The sequence below is a fragment of the Sitophilus oryzae genome, unplaced genomic scaffold, assembly GCF_002938485.1.
Source record: "Sitophilus oryzae breed Bouriz unplaced genomic scaffold, Soryzae_2.0 scaffold_1508_pilon_pilon, whole genome shotgun sequence".
Taxonomy (NCBI): domain Eukaryota; kingdom Metazoa; phylum Arthropoda; class Insecta; order Coleoptera; family Curculionidae; genus Sitophilus; species Sitophilus oryzae.
In genome coordinates, this window is record NW_022146179.1 from 1,604,415 (window position 1) to 1,627,633 (window position 23,219).

Sequence of the window (23,219 nt, forward strand, 5' to 3'; positions counted from 1 at the left end):
ATTTTAAATTTAGTACAGCTCCCATTGGTCGTTTGAAGTGTCAATCAGTGTCGCTGTCGACACGACGCAGTTCTGAGAACGGGGCTTAAGACGCTACCACGCGTCAACGGATACAATTTTTTTTTTTACAAAATACAGATACAAAATTTGTATCTGTTCTGTGACTATACTTTGCTACTATTTCTGTAGGATAAAAACGGGTAAGGGCCTCCCTGGGCCTCCTCTCTCTTATTCCTCCGTGGGTGCTCCTCACTGAAGCAGTCTGAAGTGAGCAACATAAAGTATACCTATGGGTCCTGGCAGCTTAGGCCGTAAAACCACTTATGAAAGAATAAGGTGCCTGTGAGGAAAGAGGAAGAAGAAGAATTGTAAATTAAAATGGAGATTTTTATTATTTGTGTTGTGTAGATAAATTAAGATAAATGTTGATCCGTGTTGCTAATTTGAACTGTGGAATTTCATAAAAATATAGGTGTTAATAGCATAATAACTATAATACACTTGTGAATACTTATTTTTGGTTCTCCTACCAACTAGTTTCATCAATCAACAATTTACAGTTGGTGTTTAATTGTAGAAGGTCAAAGCACTCACTTCGAAAATATATTTTTAAATAATGCTGCAATTTACAACTATTGGTAAGCGTCATATTATTATACTCTTGTTTATTATTATTATACCGTTTTGTACAAACCTAGATGTTCATTAACTTAATAAGTATTTAATTAAAATCAGAAAGTCCAAATCTGACGACTCTTAACCTCACATTTGTACTTGTATAATGCGTAAAAAATATCGTTAATAGGTACATAATTTAATAAACAATATTATCGTATGTACTAGCATATATATATTATGTTTCATTAATATTTTATGTAAGCAAATGGGAGTAATGTGTTTTCCAACAATTACATAATGCTCAAATATTAGTACCTACACAACATAGCTATACAATTATTAACTTGAAATAGGATATTTCGGCAACAATAATAACAGATAATTTGATTTTAAATGTCTAAATAAACGTATCTATATTTAAATATTTTAAATTTTATAAGTTTATCTACTAAAGAACCATTTATTTATATTTAATAATACCTAAAGTTACGTTTACTTGTTTTTGTGTATTATTTGTTTTTTACATATTTTTTGTTGTAAATAGTTGACTGTCTGAAGTCTATGCTAAGAGAGGTCATAGCATAGATCATAGATAAAATTCAATTTATATGTAAACTAGCAATTAGTTACACTTAAAGACAACTTTTTGCATACATATTTATCTATCTGTTTATTTTTAATGTTAAATTCTCACATAAAGCAGGTGTACGACTATTAAATGTTTTTTCATATCTGTTTATTATTAAATTTGTTTATTGTTGTACTGTATAAAGATAAGTAATCAAAACATATACTAATCTGTAAAATTTTAGTATGAAATATGAATTCAGCACCAGTAGATGTAGGACCCTCAGGGTCTAGTCGCAAAGTCAGAATTGTTAAGGAGGGTTGGTTATATAAAAGAGGAGAGCATATAAAGACATGGAGATCCAGGTATACATTTAATATTGTCATATATTTTGAACAAATGAAGAAATTATATTTTAGCACATTATAAACTTAGAGAAATAATATTTGTTAATAATTTAAAATATATACATATCTTTTTTTTAGATACTTTGTGTTATTTGAGGATGGAGCTTTAAATGGTTTTAAAGCAAAACCAGATGATTCTTATAGTGACCCATTGAACAATTTTACTGTAAAAGGGTGCAAAATTATGACAACAGATCGACCAAAACCTAATACATTCATAATCAGAGGATTACAATGGACAACAGTTATTGAGAGAATGTTTCATGTAGATACACCACAAGAGAGGTAAGATATTTCTGAGACTAAATTATTTTTACAAATGTATGTTTTCTATGGTTAAAGAAATTCATAATTTGGGAAGAAAAAACAATTGTAATTTGATTTGCGTTCTCAATTATAGAGCTTTTTTAATTTAGATTATTGATATTATAATATTTATAACAGAGAGCAGTGGGTAATGGCAATAAAATCAGTGTCTGAAATGTTGACAAATGATTGTGAAGATGTTGAAATGAACCCATCCAATCCTGATATGTTAGGTGATTTATGGGAAAAATGCTCTTTGCAAGGTACCAATTATTACTTAAAATTTTATTATCATTTATATTTATTATTTTTCATGTTTTTTGTTCATTTTCAACTGCAATTCTCTTGCATTATTTGACAGAAATATTTGTTGTAGGTACTTCAGTATCAAGTACTTCTGGAAAGAGAAAAGTAACCTTAGAATCATTTGAGTTCCTCAAGGTTTTGGGTAAAGGAACATTTGGAAAAGTTATTTTATGTCGGGAAAAAGCAACAGAAAGGTTGTATGCTATCAAGATATTGAAGAAGGAAGTTATCATTCAGAAAGATGAGGTTGCTCATACCCAGACTGAAAATAGGGTACTCAGAACCACAAATCATCCTTTTCTAACAGTATGTTTTTTTTAATTCTTAATTCTGAAATATTTGTTTAATTAATTTTTTTATAGTCATTAAAGTACTCCTTTCAAACAAACGATAGATTATGTTTTGTAATGGAGTATGTCAATGGTGGTGAATTATTTTTCCATTTGTCAAGAGAGAAAGTGTTTTCAGAAGAAAGGACAAAGTTTTATGGGGCTGAAATAATATCAGCATTGGCATACTTACACTCACAGGGTATTATATATAGGTAAGATTTTTTACAAATTTTTAAGAAGAAACAATTTAGAATAACTATTTTATTTCAGAGATTTAAAACTTGAAAATCTACTCCTGGATCAAGATGGTCATATAAAAATAACAGACTTTGGTCTTTGTAAAGAAGACATTACTTATGGAAGGACAACTAAAACATTTTGTGGTAGGTACTGTTACAGGTTGGGGGGATCCTTGTGATCTGCGTGATAACACACTTAGTAAATTCATTAAACAACTAAAACCTACAATACACTACTTAATTATACAACAAATAAGCATATTACAATAAAGGCTAATTAATAATTTTTTGCGCCTTTATCATTTATTTTATAAAATTAACTAACTGCTCCTTATACAGGGTGGCGCACCTCATTCGCCTCGGTTGATTATACGAAAACGGAAAGATGTAGAAACAAAATTGGGAGGGCAACGTGTATAATTTAAAATTATTTTGAAATATACAAGATATGCCAGAACTAAGATCCACACCAAAGTTACATTTTTTCTTATGGAACACCCAGTATTTTATTTCATTTTTGGATTCTTGGACACAATATAAAGCATTTATTATAAGAGTTAAATATGTTTACAAGCTTTGGTTTTCAAGATATTTAAATATACATGCTATAATAAAAAATATATTGTCAACACCTTGTACATTGTTTTTCAGAATTAATTCTTGTGCTGACTTTTAATCCCGCGAAATAAAAACTTTACTGACAAATTTAATTGCTTCGTTTAATGTATACAGAGGTATCAAAAATTGCTGGTCTATTTTAAATGTTGATTTTACATAAAAACTTCGTTATTTCAAATACAACATGTATTTTAAAAATAAATCGAAGCTGATTCAAATGCTCTTTCAAATTATATTAGGGTTTCCTATACCTATCTAGCGCAGATTTTGCAGAAAGAGCAATTTTTTAATAAAATGGCAACCAAGAGGGCTGGTGTCGCCTGGCAAGTTTCAAGTGACAGTAGCTATTTTTTCGAAATTAGTTTATGAACTATATTTAAATTTATAGCGGTTTACTTTTATTTAATTTACCTACTATAGTTTAATAGTATATATAAGTAGTTCTTTGATTTTTTTACGATGACTTGTAGATATAAGGATTTTCTATAGAAGAGCCAATTACAGCAAATTAATTTTCTTCACTTTATTAAACAGGTTTCTGCCTAATAGATTTTTTATAAACCACACTAGGTATCAGCTCTGCGAAATAGGACAAGTAGTTTTTCAAAGGAACACTTATCAGGGAGATTCCTATTTAGATATATTTGGGTATGAGGCCAAGAGGCAATTTTCCTCACAAAATAAAATTACTAGTAACATATCCATTCGTTCCGCCAGCAGATACTGCTTTATTTTTCTTGATAAAATAATGAATACTTACTTATTAAACTACTGTGGGCAAATTAAAGTAAACTGTTATAAATCGAAATAATAACGTCCATAAACTAATGTCGATTTTCAAAATATAGTTACTAACAGTCATTAGAAAATTGCCGTGGCGACACCAGCCACCCTGATTGCCATTTTAATGAAAAATCACTTTGATTCAAAATCTGAGCTAGATAGGTATAGAAAACCCTATTGAATATGTTTTCTGTATATCTAGGCACTCCTGAATATTTGGCCCCCGAAGTTTTGGAAGATAACGATTATGGGAGAGCTGTTGATTGGTGGGGCATCGGAGTTGTCATGTATGAAATGGTAAGAATAGTATTTTTGAATGTGCATTTCTCCTTATTATATTAAATTTTATTTCAGATGTGCGGCCGACTTCCGTTTTACAACAGGGATCATGATGTTTTATTTACATTAATATTGATGTCTGACGTGAAGTTTCCTAGAAATTTAAGTGCAGAAGCCAAAGATCTGCTTTCCGGATTGCTTGTTAAGGATCCAACAAAAAGGTATCATTGGTGATATACTGATTTAGTCATTGAAACTGCGCGGTCTGGATTTTAACGTGTAAGACAGTGATGTAGACAGCTTAATGGAAGATCAAATGTATTAAAAAGAGATAAAAATTGGGTCGATACATTTCTCCTATGCGGTATTGTCGGATTTCGCATCAAAATTTCAAACCGCACAAGTAGGCGTTTACGAAAAATCTTGCATCTTGGGTTGGAACTTTATTTTTCACTATTAGTTAGTCGTTTTACTACAGCTGTAATAGATTGTATTCAGCTTAGATATATTATCTTCACTTCAGTAGCATACATGAAAGTTTTTAAAATAGCCTGTATTTTTCTACACACATTTCCTTATAAACGTAAAAAACCGGCTACACTGTATGCCGCTTTTGATTTTGTCTGTCAACTGGTCATTTATATTCTCTGTCGCGCATTAAAATCTAGATGACATAGTTTCGATGACCAGCCACGGTATGTTTCTTTGTTATTATTACAAAAATGTATGATTTGTTTTTATAGGTTAGGGGGAGGTCCTGATGATGCCAAACAAATTATGGCTCATCCATTCTTCAGCAGCATTAACTGGAAAGACCTTGAATTAAAAAGGGTAATGATTTTATTCTCAATAAATTATTTTTCAAGTGTTTCTATTAAAATAATAGATATTAGCTAATAATACCTAATTTGAATTATCTTATATATATATATATATATATATATATATATATATATATATATATATATATATATATATATATACAGGGTGTCCCAGAAATAAGTGCAAATATTTTAACTGGTAGTGTAGTTCAACCCCAGAAACACGCCTATGAGGTTTTTTTTGCGAAAAGAAAATGTTGAAAATTTAAAAATTTTCTTGACATTTTCCGGGAAATTTGAAAAAACTTTTTAGAGCCACTTGTTTATTCACTGAGATTTCTCTACGGTGTATCTAAACCTTGCAGTGTTGCAACCTCCTATGTTATCCACATTCTACATAGTTCTACATTTATAAATTCATAGACAAATTTCTACTCAAAAATTAGGAATGTTAAATTTTTATCAGTGCTCATTATTAATAATTATTATAGAAAAAAAAACACATTAATTATTTTTAGTACTTACCCTTTCAATGAAAACTTAACAAAAACCACCGAAAATTAACTAAAACATTACGTTTATGACGTTTACGAAAATGATTCATCATATTATTCACAACCAGGTCACAAAAAAGAAATTCCTAAAATGTTTATCGTAATTTAGAATTTAATATATCGAAAACAGCCCAACGAATAATCGATTAATTTCTGTTTTGTTTGTTTTCTTTTATGTTTCTCTGTTTTATTTGAACCACTGATTTATAAAACACCTTGAAAAGCACACATTACTTTGAATACCGTCTCTTATCGCCACTTTACGAACTACTTTCAATCTAAGAAATTACATGTTTCACTCAACAATTTTAAATACGTATTTTGTTTTTTCACTATTTTTTCGATGTATTTCGACAGCCCAAACGTCGCGCGTCGACCAAGAGTGCCGCGTGTGAACTGGTCCTTTGAGCCGCGCCGTCGTGGCAGGCTTGCGTCAGACGACGATGTTAAGCAACGTTGCCGTAGTTACAACAATTTCAAATTCAAGACATTCGAAATAATTAAATTTGTATTAAATTTTATATATATATATATATATATATATATATATATATATATATATATATATATATATATATATATATATATATATATATATATATATATATATATATATATATATATATATATATATATATATATATATATATATATATATATATATATATATATATATATATATATATATATATATTAATTAAACATGAATTGATTATTCGTCGGGCTGTTTTCGATATATTGAATTCTGAATTACGATAAACATTTTATAAATTTCTTTTTTATGACCTTATCAATAATCAATTCATTTGTGTTTTGTTTGTTTCCTTTCATGTTTTCTGTTTTATTTTTAAATTTAATAAGAATTTGATTGCTTCGAGTGTCTTGAATTTGAAATTGTTGAAACTACGGCAACCTTGCATGATGCAAGCTCGACACGCCGGCGCGACAAAGGGGCAGTGAGCAGTTACCAACCAGTGATGTGCGGCTGTCTTGGCTGACGGTTGGGCTGTCGACGGAATTGTCGAAATACATCGAAAAAATAGCGAAAAAACAAAATACGTATTTAAAATTGTTGAGTGAAACATGTATTTTCTTAGATTGAAAGTAGTTTGTAAAGTGGCGGTAAGAGACAATAATTCTCAACATTTATTCATTCAGAAAGGTATTCAAAGTAATGTGTAATGTGTGCTTTTCAAGGTGTTTTGTAAATCAGTGGTTCAAATTGTGATGAAGCCTATATGAAAATAATGTGTTAAGTTAAAAATGGGGACTGTTATTTTAGCAGTTTTTATAATAGCACATACAAGTAAAGCAGCACAATGAAGTGTATTTTAGTTAAGTGCGTATCGAAAAAGAGAACTGTCGCAGTTACATCGACCTGTCATAAGTATATTTTTTAATGTTGGGTAAGTTTTTTAATTTAACTTTTAAATATTTAACTTTTAATTTATTTTATGTAATAATATCACAATCTTAATAATATCACAATCTTAAAAATGTAATGCATCTCTGCAAACTCCTCAGGTGTTGTGATTTTATGACTTACTTTTAAACATATACTTTCTCGTCCATATGGCAACACAGTGCGTCGAATTAACTGAAATCCGGGCTTGATCCGGGTAATTGGATGTAGTTGGCAATATCTGCCGGCGGTTCTCAAAATGTTGCGATTATTTTTTTAAATTTTCAATGTTAAATAACTCGGTTATTTTCAATTTATTTTAAAAATGGTAAAGAGAAAATATGTTTATTTTGACCAGATCTACCACCCCTTAAAATATCTGCACTCATTTCTGGGACACCCTGTATATATATATATATATATATATATATATATATAAGTTTGTAATATAAAGGTGCGTTCATACCGGCTGTGCCGCGCTGCGCAAATAATTTTTTTAACATATGCTTTTGTGCGCACTAAAAAAATACACTTCCAAAGTACATGTCAGAAAAATGATTAGGGCGGCCCAGCGCGGAGCGGTGCAGCCGGTGTGAACACGCCTTAAGAAAATTAAAAAATATATGCTAGTTTCCTAGTGTCCAAACAACGATAAGGCCAGTAACATTTTATATTTTTATTATACGACGTTTCCAGTTCTAAGTAACAACTTTTTATTTTAAAGATTTTTATACCGACAATTTAAGGAAACTTTTGAAAAAATAATACTATAGCTACCTTGCAAATTCTCATCTTTTACACAGAATTAATTATTTAATCATATAGAAGCGACACGGGTAATTTTTGGTGGACCAAATTTTGTAACAAGTCGTCATGTAAAAAACTATTTTTTTACATGTAAAAAATATCTTATATGAAGCAAAAAAATAATTTTTCTAATTAGTAAAGCTCCTTTACTAATGCTGTTTTCTGGGGGTTTTCTGTTAATGACTGGTGTATAAATTTAATTTATTTCCTTATGTTAAAAACGCAACAGAAAATATTTTCTTCAAATTTAATGTGATTCTTTAATTCGTTAACTAAGTTTTTTATAAACTTTAGTATTTGCTTGTTATACAGGGTTAATCAAAGGGTTGTTTTTTAACGAAAAATAATGTTTTAGGAAAATTTTGCAGAGTGTTTTAAAGATAAAAGTTAACGTTGACGAATTTGTGAATAACATGTTGCATTTATAATTGTTATATAATGTTTAAACATGAATTATTTCTCTTAATTCAGATAACACCACCATTCAAGCCACAGGTAACGTCCGACACAGATACAAGATATTTCGATCAAGAATTCACAGGCGAGAGTGTCCAACTGACACCGCCAGATAATTCTGGTCCTCTCGGTTTCATCCAAGAAGAACCACAATTTTCTTTCACCCAGTTCAGTTACCAAGACTTTTCTTCAACTCTGGGTAGCTCAGGTCATATGGGAGGTAGCATGGCAAGTGTTGGAAATATGCAATAAATAGGGTAAGGACGTTTTAACTAATAAAACTAAAATTAATAATCAACGTTTTCAATTGTTCAAATTTGAATTGAAATTACTCTATTTACCATTTTAATTTCATTTTTTACATTTTTGTCAGGATTTTTTTAATTAGAGTTAATCAACTCGCATTTTCATTGGAGGCCATCATCATATTTATTTCAAACCAATAATCAACGAGAATATTCGTATAAATTAACAAAGAATTACTGTAAACTTCTATAAATACGAATTGTTGGTTAGGTTCAAAATGTTTTCTCTTCTTATAAATTTAAGCATAACATTATTAGACATTTGCATAAAAGTGTGTATTTTGGATGGTATTACACAAAATGTGCAGGATATTAAGGAAACAAAAGATACAGATGACAGAAGACTTGAAAATAATATTTATATTAAAGCAGCATTATATGTCACTATTTCAAACATGCCTTCAAGTCCTCCAATTTAATAGATGTTAGTAAGAAGTTTCACTTCAAATATGTACACAGTTTTTTTTTATATAAAATATCCGTTTCCATCAATTTGAGGATTAAGAATGTCTGAGCTATACAGAAGCGACTATAAGAGCTAAAGCACACGCGGCGATTTATGGGCGTCGCGAGTATCTGCGCAGCCAACGTAGGCTCCTTAAAAGTGTGATTACTTTTCATTAATATTAATAGGTATAATAAATACAGGTTTTAGCCACGTACGTTCATAAAAACGAACCAGTGTGCGGCGAGACGCGTACGCCAGACGTCGCGTCGCTAGGAAATCACACCTTAATGGTACTTAAGCATTACAAAATACATGGTCTCATCGACGTCAGCCGCGGAGGCCTACACAACTGTTTCAAAAATTAAGGCTGAGGACACATAAGGCGGCTTTTCGTCGTCGAAGCGGCGCGCAACACTGAGACCGATGGTAAGTCTAGCGGGACAGAACATGTAGCGATGTTTGAGATTTAAATAAAATTAAATAATATACAGGGTGGTCCGAACTGTATTCCGGAAACTTCGACAGCGCATCCTGCAGATAAAAATAAGTAAAAAAGTTCGTATAAATGTATGTCCTAAAATGCTTAGTTTTGGAAATACAGGGTGTAGAAGTTTCATTTTTATTTCGATTTTTTCCAAATAATTTATGAAGTAATGTCAATATGTGGATGAAAATTGGTGTCTGGAAGTTTTTTGACATGAGAAATTTGATTTTGAAGTCAATATGACACCTACGCGTAGAGGGTGCCACTTACATGTGTTTTAACTGTTTTGAAGAGTAATAACTTTTCTCTCGTCCGTACCTGTATAAAACTATGGAGTGACAAAATATACATTTCCATGATTTTTTACGTAAAAAATGTCTCTTGGTAAAAAACCCTACGAGCAACCGTTCTCAATATATTTAGAATAAAAATAGACAATACATCTCATTATTGACAAAAAATAAACACGTTGAGTAGATATAGTTACTTGAGTGAAATAATAAATTTGGGAAATTTTAATTTTTTTTAAATTAATCATAAACTTTTCTGGGTTAAAATGATGATAAAGCAGTTTCTGTTGAACTTTTGGCACATAAACATTTCAAATTTATGATTTCATTGTTTAATTTGTCAATTATGATATGTATTGATAATTTCGATTCCAAGTATCTCGAGAACCATTACTCGCAGCGATTTTTACCAAGAGACCTTTTCTACGTAAAAAACTTCGTAAATGTATATTTTTTTACTCAGTAGTTTTATACAGGTACGGACGAAAAGTAATTACACTTCAAACCAGTTAAAATTATGTAGGGGACGCCCTCTACAATTAGGAGTCATATTAACATCAAAATCAAATTTCTCATATCAAAAAACTCCCGGGCACCAATTTTTATCCAAATATTGACGTTACTTCATAAATTATTTGGGAAAAATCGAAATAAAAATGAAACTTCTGTACCCTGTATTTTCGAAAGTAAGCATTTGAGAACATACATTTATACGAACTTTTTTACTTATTTTTATCTGCAGAATATGCTGCCGAAGTTTCCGGAATACAATTCGCACCACCTTGTATAGTGACCATAGAGTTAAATTTATTAACAACTTAATTTTTTAATAAATAAATAAATACAAGATTGTTGTCCCGCTAGAATGACCATCCAACTCCCTGTGCGCCGCGAGTTGTGCCACCTGCGTAGACTCTTCAATGGGACTTCAGTGGTACAAAACACACGGACGGCGGTGGCCGCCGAAGCGGGTATGAGCGACTAAGAACAAAGTGCCGCCGTCACTTATAAGCCGCCTCGTGTGTCCTCAGCCTTAAGAATACTGTTTTGCGACTTCAGGCGGCGCGTCGTATATTGACGGTACATGATACGAAACAGACCAGGGCGTCTTTTGAGCGGTTTTTGTTTATCATATAAAAAAAGAAGTGCTATGTGCGCTATTGTTGTGTTTAATTCATTTTATTTTTGTATGCATTCATAATTTTATTTTTTTTTACTATGTTACACTTCTAATGATCTAATAAAACATAAAACGTAAAAAAGTCTATATTTATTATTTTATATTTCACAAGGAATATTTTTGCGCTTGATTAGCCTCAAGAACAGTAAACTAATAGGACAGGATACATTAAAATACGCAACCAACCGTCATTGAACCGTCCAATCAGATCAAAGGAGTAATCGTGGTAGATCGTGCGTTATCGATAATGTTCGGTGCCTGGAGAAAATTGACAATTAACAAGAGAATTGTTTATTATTTTTGACTTTTTAGTTCGTTTAATTTAATAATTACTAAAACCAGTAGTTCGAAAGATATATTTAAAAATAAAAGATAAAAATCCAAAAAAATAATTATCTATTAACGTGGATTTGGACTACAATAGGTAAGAACACTAAATTTATTTCTATATTCGATATAAACTTGTTTATTAGGTTTTTAGTTTGTGATGTTTCATGTGATGATCATTTTCATGTTCATCGTCTTTGAATTGACATGAGGATATCTATGGAAAAGTAACTAATAGATGGCGGACCCGTCCCGATAATTTTAGATTGTTCATGAAACACTCACCACAGCTATATAAAAAGGAGCGCTTACGACAGTTGGGGAAGTTTAAAGTTTTTGAAATTTGAATATACCGCGTGGAAATTGAAAATCGGACAATTTGGTGAAGGAATCTTATAAATAGTTAGTTTGTTGTGTGTTATAAGTTAGTAATTGTGTATAAAGTGAGAAAATAAATTCGTTAAGTAATTTATCGTGAGTTTAAATTAGTGGACCCACGGAATCCGTAACAATTGGTGTCAGAAGTGGGATTCAAGAGGATTTTAAGAAGAAATTAAGTGGATTGGAAGATTTTTAGACCGAATTAGAGTATTTTTATGGTTGGTACAAGGGAGCAATCGAAGAAAATGGAAGAAGTAAGCAAATTATTGGGCGATTTTATGGAGAATATGAGAAGAGAGAAGGCAGAAGAACAAGAAAGACTACGTGAAGAACGAGAAGAAGAGCGAGCCCGACTAGAAAAAGAGAAAGCAGAAGAACAGGACCGCTTACTGAAAATTCTAGAAAATCAAGACAAAATTTTCGAAGATTTGAAAATCCAACGACAACAACGACAACAAGAAAACAAGAAGAACAGGACCGGCTTGAGAAAATATTGGGTAATTTGGAAATTCGTTTGGAGGAGCGACGTCAGAGAGAAAAGCAAAGAAGAACAGGACCGGCTTCAGAAAATCTTAGAAAATCAGGAAATTCGACTTCAGAAAAGCTTCGGAGACATGGAAAAAAAGCAACAAGCAATGTTGGAAATGCGTTGCCAGGAACAGCAGAATCACTTCCAAGAAGCCGTAGAAGATCTGGAGGAGCGCCTTCAGCAGAAGATAGAAAGGTTGGAGATGGACCTACAGAAGACCAAGGTACAAGTAAAGACACCTGGCGTTCAAGGAACAGCGAACCTTAAGGCCCCAACCTACGATGGACAAACGACATGGACAATGTACCACCGTCAGTTTGAAGCAGCCGCCGCTGCCAACGGATGGACTGACCCGGAGAAAGCAGCGGCACTTGTCATCGCGCTGCGTGGCCCTGCTCTGGAACTGTTGCAAACTATTCCTGCAGCCCAACAGCAGGAATACCAAACTTTGGTCGCTGCACTGGACAGAAGATATGGCGACCAACATCGACGCCAACTTACCAGGCCCAGATCAAGACACGCCTGCAGAGGTCCAGAGAGAGTCTGCAGGAATTTGAAGCAGACTTACGTCGGCTGGTACACCTAGCGTATCCTGAAGCACCGGAAGGATTTAGGGAGGAACTCGCTGCTCAGTGCTTTATCAGGCGCAGAGGGCGCTGCAAATATCCTGATTTTCTACCAGCAGCGAAGCACTGGTCAGGGCGCTGGAAATCGAAGCTGCTTTTAGCGCCATCCCTAGACCGAAGATAAGATCGGTAACGGTAGAGGAACAGCCCGAGAGTACCCACAGAAGTTTGGAGGAGATGTGTAGAAAATTCGACAAACTATGTGAGCTACTAATAAACAAGTAAGTCAACAACACCCAGACAGAGAACCAAAGAAGATTCCAGGACATGAGGTGCTATGGATGCGGCAGGAATGGCCACATCAAACGGTATTGTCGCATCCAAATGCGATTCCATTCACCATCCAGAGAACATCGGCACATCGGAAGATCCCAGGACATAAGTTGCTATAGATGTGGCAGGAATGGCCACATCAAACGGGATTGCCGCGTCCAAATGCGATTCCGTTTACCATCGAGAGAACATAGGCACCCGGAAATCAACACTAATGAGCGAGTATTGGCTGAAGAAAACAGAGCCCCTAGGATGTTTTCCGTTAGGAGTCTAGGAAAAACCGCTGACAGTTTGGTGATCAACGGGAAGGTCAATGGTAGAAGAAATCGAATGACTGTGGACACAGGCGCTATGGTATCGTTGGTGCAGACTAACTCAGTGCGAGGATTGAAGATGATGCCTCTTAGAAGAAGAGTGTATTTACGTACAGTTACGGGGGAAATGGCCGTTGTACGGGGAGAGGCTTTCATGGAATTGGAGTTAGGGAATTTGAAGTTTCGGCATAGCGTTTTAGTGGCGGACATTGAAGATGATTTTATCATGGGTATGGATGTGATCAGTCAACATGGTTTTTCGTTTGATCACCATAGAAACATCCTGAAAATCGGAAATGAGGAATTTTCTGTATCTAAAGAGAAGAGACCAGGAAATATGGAAGAAATATTATCGAAAATTGTGATGATACCTGGTGATACCAAGAAGACTGTGTTCGGGAAACTAGAGAAAACCGTTGGGTGCCGTGTAGGACGGGTACAAATTATCGACAACGACCTAGATCGACGACGAGCTACCTTGGACAAGAAAATGAAACATCGCGAAAGCACTATCAGAATAAGGAGTTTTAAGCTGAGAGCTGATGAACAGTGGACGACGACACAATTGAGGAAAGATCAAATGGAAGATCCAGACATCGGAGCAATACTACGGCTCAAGGAAGGTAACGGCGAGAGACCACCGTGGCAGGATATTGCGGACAGAGGGCTCGTTTTCAAAGCTCTCTGGGCTCAGTGGAATTCACTGGTGATTGAGAATGGATTGTTAAAGCGCACGTGGGAAAGTGCGGATGGCAGGACAGTAACAACTCAGTTACTGGTACCAAGGAAGAAAGTTATCCAGGTATTGGAAGAAATTCATGGTGGTAAAATGGAGCCCATCTTGGGGTAAACAAGACCCTGAGCAAGCTGAGAGACCGTTTTTACTGGGTGGATTATTGTGAAGATGTTAAGAAATGGTGTCAACGTTGTAAGATTTGCGCAGCTAGACAAGGACCAAGTACTCGATCTGGAGGAAAAATGGAACAAGATAACGTTGGACGGTCGTTCGAAAGAGTCGTTAGGAAGGAAAGATTATTGGGAATTCATAAGGCCGTGAGAAGTAAGATTACGCTAGCCAGTGACCGGATGAAAGCTCGTTACGACCTCAGAGCTAATTCTACGGGATTTCAACAGGACGATAGAGTATGGTTGTATAATCCACAGCGCAAGAAAGGAAGGTCCCCAAAGTTAACTCCAGCATGGGAAGGTCCTTATACAGTCATCAAGAGGATAAATGATGTAGTGTACCGGATTCAACGCAGCCCTAGAAGTAAGATGAAAGTAGTTCATCTGGATCGATTGAAGAGATACCAGACAGGAAACCTTGATCGGGACGATCAAATTTGAGAAGGGGGCAATGTCAAGGTGTATGTGGCGCCATCTGTCGGAGAAGCGAGCAACTAAAACCGCAACGTGTCCAGAAACCTGAAGACAATATTTTGTTGTAGCGCCATCTCTTAATCAAGTCGACAAGTAAGCGAAGCAGACAATAGAATGTACTAGTAGATGGCGGACCCGTCCCGATAATTTTAGATTGTTCGCGAAACACTCACCACAGCTATATAAAAGGAGCGCTTACGACAGTTGGGGAAGTTTAATCGGACAATTTGGTGAAGGAATCTTATAAATAGTTAGTTTGTTGTGTGTTATAAGTTAGTAATTGTGTATAAAGTGAGAAAATAAATTCGTTAAGTAATTTATCGTGAGTTTAAATTAGTGGACCCACGGAATCCGTAACAATATATTTAAAAATAAAAGATAAAAATCCAAAAAAATAATTATCTATTAACGTGGATTTGGACTACAATAGGTAAGAACACTAAATTTATTTCTATATTCGATATAAACTTGTTTATTAGGTTTTTAGTTTGTGATGTTTCATGTGATGATCATTTTCATGTTCATCGTCTTTGAATTGACATGAGGATATCTATGGAAAAGTAACTAATCTGAAAGTAAGCCAACATATCGTTTGTCCTTTGTGTGCTAAAGAAAAGATTTTCTTTTTCGCATCATGAGGAAGTATTACATCAATTAAAAATGTTAGGGAAGTTGATTACTTGCCATGGAAAGTATACCAATGGAAATTATTTGTTAAAAAGTATAATTCTAAGGGGTAAATTTTATTATAATTAGTAACCTGTCTATTTTTTATACGTAGATGTCTCAGGTTTTAAGAATAAATTGGTTGAACCCAAAATCTGGAGGAAGTACCTATATCCATACACAGAATATGCATCCATACACAGAATATGCCCATTAAAAATACTAGTCCAAATTTGCTTTAATGGTAGACAATTATTCAATACAAATTAACTTTTTAAAGTGACTGAAATATTAAATAGTTTAGAATATGGTATAACAATGTAAAAAATATTATTTTCAGGAACGATTAGGGCCCGATATATTTGAAACTCATGTTGGACATAGTATTGAGTTGGGTAGAATATTATTCTACGTTAAGTGAGGAATTATCAGATACCTATTATTGTACTGTTTTTTTAATATATACGTTAGAATTGTTGGTTTTTTCATATTTGTTTTATTTATTATTTTACTTACAAGTTATATAAAGTTAACACTAAAATCTACTTTTTGACTTATATAAGTTAGTCTGTGGTTTAATGCGTGACTACATCCACATGATTTCAAGTTTTTAAAATATAAATATTATAACTGGCTTTAAAAACTCTATTAAACTGTTAAAAGTGTAATTTATTTCAAAATAAATCTACATATATAGGTATATATTAATATCGAAAAACATTTTTATTTCCTTAACACCAATTTAATCATCACATACATATGTATAAACATTTATTTACGTTATTTCAAATGAAGACCACAGGAAAAACCAGCTTTGTTCATTTTAACTGGAGCCGAGAAAATGCAATTACGAGTGAACTACTCTGGTTTTTCTCCTGTAGGGCAAAATAACTAAGCTGTAATATCTCTGGGACTAAGCATATTATTATTGCTTTCTTTGATGGTGCCTCGAATAATGCACTTGCCTATAAAATTGTCTAGCTATCAATTTCTATGAAAATGTAACATATTATCTGGTTTTTTCCGTGTAGTCTTCAAATGATCTAAAAATTCAGCAGGAATGATCCATTATGCAGCAAACACACTGATGTTGAATCATTGGAAGCTTTTTTGTGGGCATTTCACAAATAAAATGAAATATCTGATCAAAAACTGAAAATGCAAATCAGATAGTAAGCTTTATAAATACATACATATATATAAATAATCATACCTACATCTATTTATGTCGTACAATCCAACCGATATTTTAATATCCTAGCCCAAGTAAATAATAAAAAATGCACTTTTTATATCAAAAGCAGTAATGTTATCAAGGGTTCCAATTAATATCCAGGATTTAAAAAAAAACACGATCCTAATTCTTATTATTTTTCTAAATACGTATTGTCTGATAGGCAATTACAAAATATAAATCTGATGTGAATAGAAAAATAAAGTAAAAACTGTAAAAACAGTTAAAAACAACAACAAAAATTCTAACCAAAGATTTAACCGTCATACGACATGAGCATCACGTGATTGCACAATACCCAACGATAGGGTACGTACCTCTTTCATCTGATTGGACGGTTGGTTGCGTATTTTAATGTATCCTGGATTGCTCAGCTATCCCGCGCTTCAGCTGACAGTTGTGACGTCATTGTAGCCCTTGTCAAAGACTTCGTGGCCTTGTCATGATAGTGTGTATTATTAGTTGCCTATGGTAAACTTATAAAAATAACAGCTGAGAAATTTTGAGTTAATTATTTTGTCAATTTTAAATGTGAAAAAGGTGTCTTTAAAGTCTTTAGAGCTATAGAGTGTATAAATACGTTCATTTTGTGTTGTGGATTGTGACAAAGTGCATACTAAGTGCCCACGATTTTGTTTATTAATTATTTTAAAGCAAAATATGGAAGTACTCTAAAAAGAATGCTTGCAAAAGGTGATGCTGGGAACTGCTGTTCTTAAAAATGCATTATCCGAGTATTTAATACGATTTATACAGTTAATTTTCTATACTGCATACATATAAGGTGTTTAAATAAATAAACTAAATAATGAACGTTTTGCATTCGCTAACCAATAATGCACGTGTGTGTATCATTGGTTGCCGGATAAGGACTAATAACCATGACAAGGGCTACAATGACGTCACAAAGCGAGTAGTACTTTTGGCTGAATAAGCAGTCCTATTAGGTTAACTGTTCTTGGATTAGCCTTACCTTTTTGGTTAGCGTTATTAAGTAATGAAACGCTAAAATATGTTATGCCAAAACTCTCCATTAGTTTCTTCTAGACCACCAGGGTGGCTCTAAATGACGAACTTACTTGTTTTATTTGTATCCCATTTTCTCTAGTAATAAAGGATCTAGGGATAAAATGTATTTAACACGTCGTTTCTGGCATCATATTGTAACTCTGTGTATGTAGTTTGGAATACTACTTTTGGTTGAAAATCTTAAAAAATGGACAAAATGCATTCAGTAAGTCTACTCATATTATCTAGAGACTTTAGTTAGGTAATTCTGTGCCTGTTTTTTAATATTTTTTTTTTCTTAATTTCAGCTTCATACTTACAGTAAACGGTAAATGCAGGAATGGACTACTAATGGATATATTGTGATACTTTTTTTTACTCTTTACTAACTGCCATGACTGGCCTGGTACATATGTACATAGAATTAAAAAGTGCTGTAAACCAGAATTGTTGTAACATTTGCTAATGCAAGAAGACTAATACCACAGTTCATATATCTAATTATTCTTACTGTGCTTATTGATATATAGATTCTAGCAAGTTTATAAGAATTCTGGTCGGTACTTCAGTGTTTTATTTTATATTTATAACTGTTGCACAAGGTGTGTAATGATTTTAATTGTATAAGATGTAAATTTTAATTCAGTGTAGGTAATTTAAGAGTGTTGCATCAATTATCAGTTGACTTGTTTTAAATTTACTTGATATAACTATTGATTAAATGAAAAACTTACACAAAGTGTTTTAAAATTCAGATTGAATTCTTTACATGGTTACAATTTATGATTTACAGGGTGTGCCTATCAGTTCGCAACAAATGGGTATGTTTTACTATTGCATTATTGAGAAAAAAAAATATGCGGAATTACTTTAGAGACTTAGCCCCAAATCTCCAAAATCTTCTTTATATAAGCAAAGTGTTAGATCACAACATATTGAAATATGTCAGAGGGGAGTTGAAAAGTTTATTGTGCATACTGAAGTAATTCTGCGTGATGCATGTTTTTCAATAAAAAGTTATTTGTTTAAATTTTTTGTACACCCGGTATATTTTAAGTTTATATGTATTTATTAGGTGAATCATTTCACATAACTTATCCAAATGATCTGGGTTATATCATTTGGTTATTGATTCATAGTATGTAATATATAAATTCTTTTTTAAGAACTGGTTACAAATGATATTAATTTGAACTTTTTCAACTAATATTTATTTACAATATAAGTAGATAGTTCATTTTTTCCTATCTCATATTTATATATTGTCATTGATGGCTTTTAACTATAGTTAACATAAACAATAGGTACTTTGTCGCTTACAGTGTTGTGTATAGTTCATAATTTGTTATCCTATAGGAAATAATAATAGAATAATATGGAGAAATAGTACAGATTCTAGCATTTATTTTATTTTGCATTAATATTTTGAGTGTACAAATGACAAATTAAAATCTTTATTATCTGGATATCTCAAGTTTTACTTTTTCTCTTTCCAAATTGTACTATCACAGGCTTGCCTTCTAAAATAACACCATTTAATATATTCAAAGCCTTGGATGACTCACCTTCATCTAAAAACAAAAATTAATTGATGTTTATATTACCATATAATCGAAACAAACGGCGCACGGCGTAACAAAGGTCTTTCAAATGTTGATAATCTCATCAACGAAGAATTTTTTTTAGAAATAACTTGAAATTCACCAAAAATTAATGTTGAATTTAGAAAAAAGGCCCTCTTTTCCTGAAACATTTATTTCAAAGGCCACTGTGATGCCGATTTTTTTAGTTTCTTTAATTAGTGTTAATTTTTGAAGTTTCACGTTAAGTTTGTAGATTGTCATTCCCCAGCCTTCTGACGTCGTTTTTTTTTCGATGAAACGGTATAATTTATTTCCTTACCTACAAATTCTATGAATGCTTGGCCTCGCATCTTCCCTTTCATGATTTTTATAGTATAAGAAGTATGGATGTTCTCTAAAAGACTGTCAAAATCAGTGTCTTTAACATTTTTTGATAAATTTTTCAAGAATAACATTCTGGAAGGAATTCCTGTTTCGTAATCAGAAAATTTTTGAATATTTCTGATTTCCTCAATGCTAAGCTTTGACTTGCAGGAATTATTTTGAGAATTTTTCTTCAATTCTGTATCATCCAATTTAATAATCTGATCGTTTTTTATAGTATAAAGAGTCTCAGGCTTACAACTGTATGTTTTAGATTTTTCAATTATTTTAGTATTTGGAATGGTAGGTTTTTCTTTTATATCCCACAGAGAATTGTTGGGCAACTTATCTTTTAGCTTTGTACTGTTATCACAATTCCCTATATTTTTGATATCATCTTCTAAGCTTATTATTTTGTTTCCCAGAGATCTTGCCTTTTTTCGAATTTTCTTATAGTCCAAATGTGTATATTGCTGAATAGATTCAGTAATTTGTTTTTCCATATTAGACAGTTCATCCATTGGTCCATTGGAAACTAATTTCTGTGTGTTTTGAATGTTTTCTGTTGCAAATTTTAACAATTTTGTTTCAATGCTGTTTGGTTTTAAAGAATTTAAATATTGTTGCTGATGTCTAGATAATGTTGGTAGAGGTCTGCTGAAAAAAAAATATTAAATCAATATTTAAATTAAAAAATCAGTATAAAATATTAATTATAAAAAAAGAAAATATTACTTTTTACTGTTTACATTATTGAAATTTTATAATTTTTGCTTACTCATTCACATTGTCAGTCGTTTCCAATAGATCTTCAATGCATTTTAATTGTTTAACTAACACATCCTTATTAATGTGTTTATGTTTTTCCCAAAATTTGTTATTGTGGCTAATATATTCCTTATACATTTCGATATCTCTATCACTAATATTTTTACTCTTAAACAAATTCCACGTATCTACATTGTTTATGGACGTCTTAAAATCAGTCAAATTAGATTTTCCACTTATGTGACTGGTAATATCTGTATATTTTTCACTCGATACAAATTCTTTTTTTTGTAACAGTTGTCTGAAATTTAAATCATGATAATAAAGGTTGGAAACGCACATTAAAAATCAAATTACTCTGTTAATGTTGCATTGGTTTTTAATTGTTTTTTTGCTAAATTTTTAATCAAAATAGTGCCTTCAGTTACAATCTTTTTCGGTGGAGGTTCACCTTCCCCTAAATAATCATGTTTTTTAGCTTTGCCATTAAAAATTGAATACATTATTTATATGCTTGTCACTGTACTGCTAAAAATCTAACTTATGAACAGAAAGACTATCAAAGAAACCATAAATTAGAATAGATTTTTAAAAAACTATAAAACAATATAAATATTTTTATTTTTATTTTAATTTATTTGACATTTGACAGCTTTAACCTTGACTTCGAAAATCCATAGACTAATTTAGAAAACCATTGTGTTCTGTGGATTAATTATTGTAAATAATCTGTGGATGTAATTATTACATATGATCGCAAATTATATATGATCCTTAGGGATGAGCATAAAGAACCATAGATCATGTATTTTAAAGAACTGGTTACTTCATGTTAAAAATTGAAAATATACGCCACCTGGTGTAGCCTGGCAGAACTAGGTTAAATTGGAAAAAAAATGTTTTTATACCTAAAAACGTGCTAAAAACATTGGTTGGCTTTAATTGTTTATTGTGTTAATGTATATCATAAATAAATGCACGTAACATAACTAAATAAATTATATTATGGTGCGTTTAGACTTGAGCACGCACGAGCTGAGCGTGCGCGCACGGCATTCGTTCGCGCTCTCGGCTCCGTTCAGATTAAAAACTTATTTTTCGACGAATGAAGTGATCCATTTGTGCGCGCACAGCAGAGTTGTGTTGGCGAAAATAATGGACGACCAAGAAATAGTCGAGGCTGCAGTCATTGTTATGCACAGCTTAATTATTAAAAAGGAGAAAAATCGAAAACATCGTCGCTGGTGGCAAACCCAAATTTTTAGAAATCGATATAATTTACTGCAACAACTTAGTGTCTGAGGAGGGCTATGATCAATTCAAAAACTTTACAAGAATCACCAGGCCCGACTTTGAATATTTACAAAATTTAATAACACCAAAAATTACGAACAAAAGATACAAATTTTAGAATAGCAATTTCATTAATATCGACATATTCAATGTTAATTTTATTTACAAGGTCTTGCCATGCTTTTTTTTTTTGGTTTTTTAATAATACTAAAGAATGTTTAACATCCTATAATATAGGCAACTTTTCATATTCTTCAATTAATAATAACGAAGATTCATTGATCCACTCCATAATTTTAATAAAGAAAACGAAAAAAATCACGCACGCACGAACGCAGACAAAACAAATTGCCGGTGCAAATTGAGCGTTGGCGCACACATAAAATCATATGATAAAATCCCTTTGAGCACGGACCAAAAACCGACACCAGACGGCTCACGTTCGCGGCTGCTCGCGCACAGGCAGATTCAGAGTGAGCGTGCGCGCACAGCCGTTTACACTTGAGCATTCGCGGAGGATCAGTGCGTGCGTGCTCAAGTCTAAACGCACCATTAGGGTATCAAAATTCTAATTTGTACATTCCGTAGTAGGAAATGTTAAATACATTTTTGGTTTAATTTAAATAAATTATCTTACCATAGTTTGTTGTAGTACGCTACTAATGGTACTAAACATAGGCACAAGAAAAGAAATTATTTTTTTTTTAAATTGCTTTTTTGTTCAGAATTTCATAGGTAAGGCCAAAGGGTAAGGCAGATAGGTATTTTGGACTTCAAACGATATTTCATGTCAAAAAGGTTCTGTAATTGACTGCAGTTGATTTAAAATGGCGATAGTGCGTTAGGCTGTACTTCAAACTGTCAAAATTATGGTTCTGATTATGGCAATAATTAACAGAAAGTTTATTACGTAAAAAACTAAGATATAAAAAAGAACTATCGATCAGAAATTGGATTAGCCGCAGAGCTACTTTAGAGCGCTTGCATACACACTGGAAAAATCCGGTGCCGGCTTTGCACGCGTTCCGACAGTTGTATTTAATTCTATTGTATTTTTTGCCGGTCCCTGACTAATTTATACTGACTTTATTTATATTGCAATTCATTTCAACTCCGACACCGGCACCAATTTTGCCAGCGTGTGTAAAAGCGCTCTTACGGTGCTTCTAAAGGGGCGTCCAGACCAGATGAGCCAGTAAGAATTCGGGTATGTTCTATAGAAACGCTTAACTGGAGTGGGCGGCTCTGCGAGCGAGCGAATGATTGCTTGC

General features: G+C 32.7%; 2 protein-coding genes across 3 annotated transcripts; one reads left to right on the top strand and one right to left on the bottom strand.

Moving 5' to 3' along the window:
• The first annotated feature begins 324 nt into the window (after window positions 1–324).
• LOC115878376 (RAC serine/threonine-protein kinase) lies at window positions 325–19,407 on the top strand. Its single transcript, XM_030894852.1, has 12 exons — window positions 325–638; window positions 1,431–1,551; window positions 1,672–1,878; window positions 2,038–2,162; window positions 2,276–2,511; window positions 2,568–2,749; window positions 2,808–2,920; window positions 4,380–4,474; window positions 4,532–4,677; window positions 5,200–5,287; window positions 8,512–8,753; window positions 18,250–19,407. The coding sequence occupies exons 2-11, from the start codon at window positions 1,439–1,441 to the stop codon at window positions 8,746–8,748; spliced, it is 1,542 nt and encodes a 513-aa protein (XP_030750712.1). The 5' UTR covers window positions 325–638; window positions 1,431–1,438; the 3' UTR covers window positions 8,749–8,753; window positions 18,250–19,407.
• Window positions 19,329–21,305, bottom strand: LOC115878377 (RNA-binding protein 41-like). 2 transcript variants are annotated; one of them, XM_030894854.1, is made up of 4 exons: window positions 21,013–21,305; window positions 20,666–20,956; window positions 19,844–20,541; window positions 19,329–19,512 (listed from the first exon to the last, which is right to left on the bottom strand). In XM_030894854.1, the coding sequence occupies exons 1-4, from the start codon at window positions 21,156–21,158 to the stop codon at window positions 19,412–19,414; spliced, it is 1,236 nt and encodes a 411-aa protein (XP_030750714.1). In that variant the 5' UTR covers window positions 21,159–21,305; the 3' UTR covers window positions 19,329–19,411. The 2 variants fall into 2 exon arrangements, with proteins under 2 accessions (XP_030750714.1, XP_030750713.1); XM_030894853.1 differs by having other exon boundaries at window positions 19,844–20,544.
• Window positions 21,306–23,219: the final 1,914 nt, after the last annotated feature.

Excerpts from the sequence above, each read along its gene's own strand:
- LOC115878377 (XM_030894853.1), bottom strand. The coding sequence starts at position 21,158 with ATGTATTCAATTTTTAATGGCAAAGCTAAAAAACATGATTATTTAGGG. Across the intron at positions 20,957-21,012 it reads ACCAATGCAACATTAACAGA|ACAACTGTTACAAAAAAAAG; the intron begins GTAATTTGATTT and ends TTTAAATTTCAG. Across the intron at positions 19,513-19,843 it reads AGCATTCATAGAATTTGTAG|ATGAAGGTGAGTCATCCAAG; the intron begins GTAAGGAAATAA and ends TTTTGTTTTTAG.
- LOC115878376 (XM_030894852.1), top strand. The coding sequence starts at position 1,439 with ATGAATTCAGCACCAGTAGATGTAGGACCCTCAGGGTCTAGTCGCAAA. Across the intron at positions 1,879-2,037 it reads GTAGATACACCACAAGAGAG|AGAGCAGTGGGTAATGGCAA; the intron begins GTAAGATATTTC and ends TATTTATAACAG. Across the intron at positions 5,288-8,511 it reads AAGACCTTGAATTAAAAAGG|ATAACACCACCATTCAAGCC; the intron begins GTAATGATTTTA and ends CTCTTAATTCAG.